Source organism: Arachis ipaensis, chromosome B03, assembly GCF_000816755.2.
Source record: "Arachis ipaensis cultivar K30076 chromosome B03, Araip1.1, whole genome shotgun sequence".
NCBI lineage: Eukaryota > Viridiplantae > Streptophyta > Magnoliopsida > Fabales > Fabaceae > Arachis > Arachis ipaensis.
In genome coordinates, this window is record NC_029787.2 from 130,616,413 (window position 1) to 130,621,536 (window position 5,124).

Consider the following 5,124-nt stretch of genomic DNA (forward strand, 5'->3'; position numbering starts at 1 on the left):
TATTAATAGTATTTTTTTTCTAAATGAAATTGCACAATCATAAACTTTAAATAAATAATTCTATGTATAATTATTTGATTTATTGGAAGCTAACTCTAGCTTTTCATTTTGAAGAGGAGGTAGATTTCATATCAACAAAAATGGTGGTGGATTGAAGTCATTGAAGTGGCGGCAAACTTGGCTGGTAAAGTTATATATTTTTTTTGTCTGAATAAATAATTTCTAACATTTTAGCAATCTTTATTTTAAAGTTTTTATTATGGGTGAGTACCGGTCGGTTTAGTTCGGGTTCATAGTAAAATTAGAATCGAACCGATCAAAATATAATTGGTTCGAATTTGTGTTTTTTTGTAAATGTATCCAAATTAAACCAAAACGATTAAGAACGGATTGGTTCGACTCGGGTAATTGGATACCTAATGACTTTGAAATTCATAAAAAAAAAACCAAATTTTTATCTTAAAAATTCAACAAGTACAATAAACATGTAATATCAATAGAAATAATCCAAACATGTTAAATACTAAATACATTAAAAACTAAACTCATTAAAATTCAAACATATTAGTAGTGAATAATCTTTGTCTAATGAAAAAGTCATATATATATTTTTTATTTAATTAATATATGATCGAGTTCGCGGGTTGGTTCGGGTTCCGCACCCCAGAACCGATACTCGAACCAATCACTAACAAAGACCATCGATTTAGTTCGAGTTGGACCCGATTACCCGTTAGTTTTAGAACCAATTTAATTGGTTCGGTTCGGATTCGAACGGATAATTGGGTACCCGCTACCCATGTTCACCCCTAGTTTTTATTAAATTAATTTTTCATATGAAGATATTGAAGATGATATCTGATGAAAATTGTTGAATAATTTAATATATTTGACTGAAGTATTTAATAAAACATACATTTACATCTTAATTATTTCATACAAATATAATGTGTTTTTTTTTTTGGGCAAGGCAAAATCTCGTTCTTAGTTTCTTTTTGGACAGAAAGCCCACTAAGCTTTTCTGGAAACAACAAAAAAGGTAGTAACTAGTAAGGAGTGCCAAAAAGGGAGGCAGATCAAAGAACGTTGACATTATGACCCAAAAAAAAAAAAGAACGTTGACAGGTTCAAACTTGAAAGGAGTTGGATCCGAAACCCAAGCACCCCCCAAAACCCAAGAAGCAACCCTCTCCTTTCTCTCCCTCCCTCCTTTCCATCGCATCGCATCGCACTAACCACGCTCTCTCTCTCTCTGCTCCCAACGCTAACTGCAATGTAAGTCTCCTCAATCAGATCTGTTCTCTTTGTACTTGATTCCTCCCATGGATCTGATCCTATGTTAATTTGTTGTTTTCTTATTTATTGACCTGCACTTAGGGCTGACGACGAACCCGTTGATCAAAAGAGATATCTCGAAGACTCTTGCAAACCAAAGTGTGTCAAACCATTACTTGAATATCAGGTATGGATTCCTTTATTTTTTTTGCTTTTTCTACAAGATGGCTTCTGGAATGGCAGAATAGATAGATTCAAAGATTTAGGACAAAATGGTAAAACACTACTAGGAAATGAAATGCTTATATTTTTTACTGCAATCTTATATGGTCATATGGATGATGTGAGTTGGTTATAAATTTTTACTGAACCGTATAATCTAGAAACAAACAAGAGATGCTACCATTCTTTCATTCTGTTCTTCAATTGTATTATTGCTTAGTAGAGAAAAAGTAATTCTCCAACTTGCTACAGGCATGTATCAAGAGGATTGATGGTGATGATTCCGGTCACAAACACTGCACTGGGCAATATTTTGATTACTGGTCATGTATTGATAAATGTGTAAGTATTACAGTTTATAAAGCAAACAACAACCATTTTGTTCTCTCTGAATACCAGTAATAAATCATCATGTTGCAATGCAGGTTGCGCCAAAGCTATTCCCCAAACTGAAGTAATGAGGGAAATTTTTTCAGTTGTTTTATCAAATACCTCCTGTTTACATCATTCACAAATAACAAAACTACCCGGACTTTATTCCCCTACAGTTATCATTGTGTTTAGTGTGAAATTTTGAAATCATGTTGAGCTTAGACTGTGATTAATAAGAACATTATGCGAAATTATTATACCTTTTAGATTCTGAAGGATGTATTCTGTCTTGAATTATTTGTTAATAAGTAGGGTGTTGATTGAAGAGCTTATATTGTTGGATTGATTTACTGTCCGACACGCACATTTGAATAGGAAAAATTTACCTTGCCCATATTTCTTGAGTGATCCATTTGCTGTTCTCCAAGGAATATTATGACAGAAAATATATGACTACTGAGGTCTGAGTCTGACGTGGGAACTAGCCACGTCCACGCCATTATTAAGTGTTTGTTGCAGCAAGATCCGAAGCTAAAAGGTAAAGGAAAGTTGTTGCTAACTATATGATTCAAGTTCAACGTAATTCAATACAAAGTGGTTCTGAAATGTAAGCATCTTTGTCTCATCGTAGAAGGGCATTACAATTTGTCAAAGCAAATCAGTTGGCTTAGTTTTAAACTTTTAATCCTACTCACATTACATTACGATCGTGCGCTGAATTTAGTTTAATTTTATAGTGAAACCAGTTTGATACTACAGCGTCTCTGTTCCCATACAACAATATTTTATTTTTTTAACGATTCACTTTCACTGGAAGTGGGTTGGATGGGTGACTTCCGTGAAGTGCAGCTAGATGATTTAACTGATTTGACTAAATTTTCGCTCATGTGAAGTCGACTGTACCTGAGTTTTTACTTTTTCATTTTTTTTTTCATTCAAAAAATTTGAGAAGAAAAATATAATAATAGAAAAATATAATTATAAAAAATTAACAAGAATAATGAAAGAAAAAATAAAAATTAAGTTGTATTCCTTGGTAGTGTCTCTGTGTCCTTCTTGTCAAGATAATATATTAGTTCAGTGTCTTTGGACACAATGTCTCTATCTATGTCTCATCTGTCAAACAAGACTTTGAGTATTAGACTTAATGAATTTTGATCCTCTAAATTTTAAATTTTACTTTAGAGGGTAAAATATCATTTCTCATCATTTATTTTATAGATGAGACTAAAAAAAGATATGAAAAAAAAATTATTTAATAATAAAAAATTACACTTTATTTTCTAAAATAAAAATTTAAAATTTAAAAAATTCAAATTTCACTGTAAGCCGCACACAATCAGCACTACTCCGGTTACACGAAACTTCATGTTGCAAACAACGAACCGTAACAATGGTGCCGGTGCATACAAATTATCCACACTTGATTAAGGAAGGATACATTTCTTCCACTCAACCACGCTCTATCACCTGATTTTATAAAAGATTCTAATATGTTTTCACTCCTCCAATCATCAGTTGGAACAATACAGTCATACAGAGAAACAAATAAAACGAAGGAAAGTTGCTTCCGTTGACATAATTGTAACAAGATAAATGTTAGAGAATCTATATTTTTATTAATATTAATCAATATTTTAGTTCAAAAACTTATTTTTATATTATTATAATTTAAAATTTAGGATTTAAAATTTAATATTTAAATTTTTTAATTGGCCAAATGTTTGATAAAAATAATAAATGTTATTAATCATATAGTATTACTCTTGACTCTCGTAACAAAACTCCAAATTTAATTTAAAACAGCATCAGTTCTGTATAGACAATCAGACAATTGGAACCATTATTACTTTTACATCCATTATACACGTTAAATTAAATCATATTGAAAAGTTGACAATTCACATTTTTCTTTCCGTAATATGTATTCTAATTCCATAGGCATCAGCATCCAATTTGGTAACCAAGCCAAGCCCACTCACATGATGCACATAAACATACACTTTCTGAAGGTACATTAATGACAAGCATTTAAGCGTTGATCATTAGTTTTTATTCTTTCCAAATATATATAAAACAAGTTTAATTTTTATAACCTTATATATAATTTAAGGTCAAACAAAGAATTTAATGGTATGTCATTAATGATTCTTATTTCTCATGTTATTCTTTTTTTTTGTTTGGTACCTGTAAGAAGTCGTAAGTTCGACTCTTTCTATCTTTGATTAAAAAAAAAAAAGATGTGCTTCTCATTTAGTTCCAAGGAATAAAAGAGATATCTATTTTTTATTTTATTTTTCAATAGATACTGCCTGCCCCTATCATTTTTTTACCAATAATATTTGAGAAATAATAAAAAATTAATTTAAACAATTTAACAAATTATTTTATTCAATATTTATTAATTATCATTAGAATAATTGTATAATTTTAAATATTATATTTATAAAATAATTTTAGATATTGTCTTTCTAACCTTACTGATCATTTATTCTATATATATTTTATCTGAACTATTGGGGGTTGGAGTTTACTATTATATTACTAAATAAATTGAATTCCTTTAAAGTATATATGTTAGTGTAGTCCACTGTGTAATCCCACTAATCAAGTGCAAAGGTTAAGATGTAATTGGAAAGGCGCATAATGAATCAAATGTTTAATTATTTACTGAAACTAACACCTCTCTGATCTTGGCCTAACTAAGTAACTCAATTGAAAGAGGTAGCCACTATCATTCAAAACCTAATTATAATTAACGAGCAAGTTCAGGTGGTTGGGAGATGGAAGGGTTGAAACCAGTGATACTAATGGTGTTACTACAGATATTATATGCAGCGCTGAACGTGTTGTATAAGCTCGCTATATTTGATGGAATGAGCATGAGAGTGGCTTCTGCTTACCGTCTCATCTTTGCATCTGCTTTTACTCTCCCACTTGCTCTCTTCTTTGATAGGAACAACCCACCAAGAATTACCAGCAAGGTGCTTTTTATGGAATGTCTTTGTGGATTTTTCGGGTATATATATGCTTCTACCTACCTACACTCTTTTCTTATTATATGCTGCATTATATATTATGCTTATTTAAATCATCTGCAGCGGAAGTTTATTTCTCAACCTTTATTTTGCCGCCCTGTCTCTGTTGCCCGCGACGTTCATGTTGGCCATCAACAACCTTGCTCCGGCTGTCACCTTTGTTATGGCCATAATTTTCCGGTGTGTAGTATGCTTTATATATATATACACACCTTAT

At 31.2% G+C, this 5,124-nt stretch overlaps 2 protein-coding genes across 2 annotated transcripts in view; both read left to right on the plus strand.

Moving 5' to 3' along the window:
• Window positions 1,255-2,265, plus strand: LOC107631600 (cytochrome b-c1 complex subunit 6; the record flags this gene model as incomplete). Its single annotated transcript, XM_016335092.2, is given in 4 exon segments — window positions 1,255-1,275; window positions 1,378-1,462; window positions 1,750-1,839; window positions 1,923-2,265. Coding segments are annotated over 4 exon segments (210 nt in total). The 3' UTR covers window positions 1,956-2,265.
• LOC107631598 (WAT1-related protein At1g25270) overlaps window positions 4,489-5,124 on the plus strand; it is a 2,763-nt gene continuing 2,127 nt past the window's right edge. The window contains exons 1-2 of the mRNA XM_016335090.2: window positions 4,489-4,888; window positions 4,971-5,087. Coding sequence (XP_016190576.1) covers window positions 4,653-4,888; window positions 4,971-5,087 — 353 coding nt within the window. The 5' untranslated portion in view covers window positions 4,489-4,652. The remainder of the gene's footprint in view (window positions 4,889-4,970; window positions 5,088-5,124) is intronic.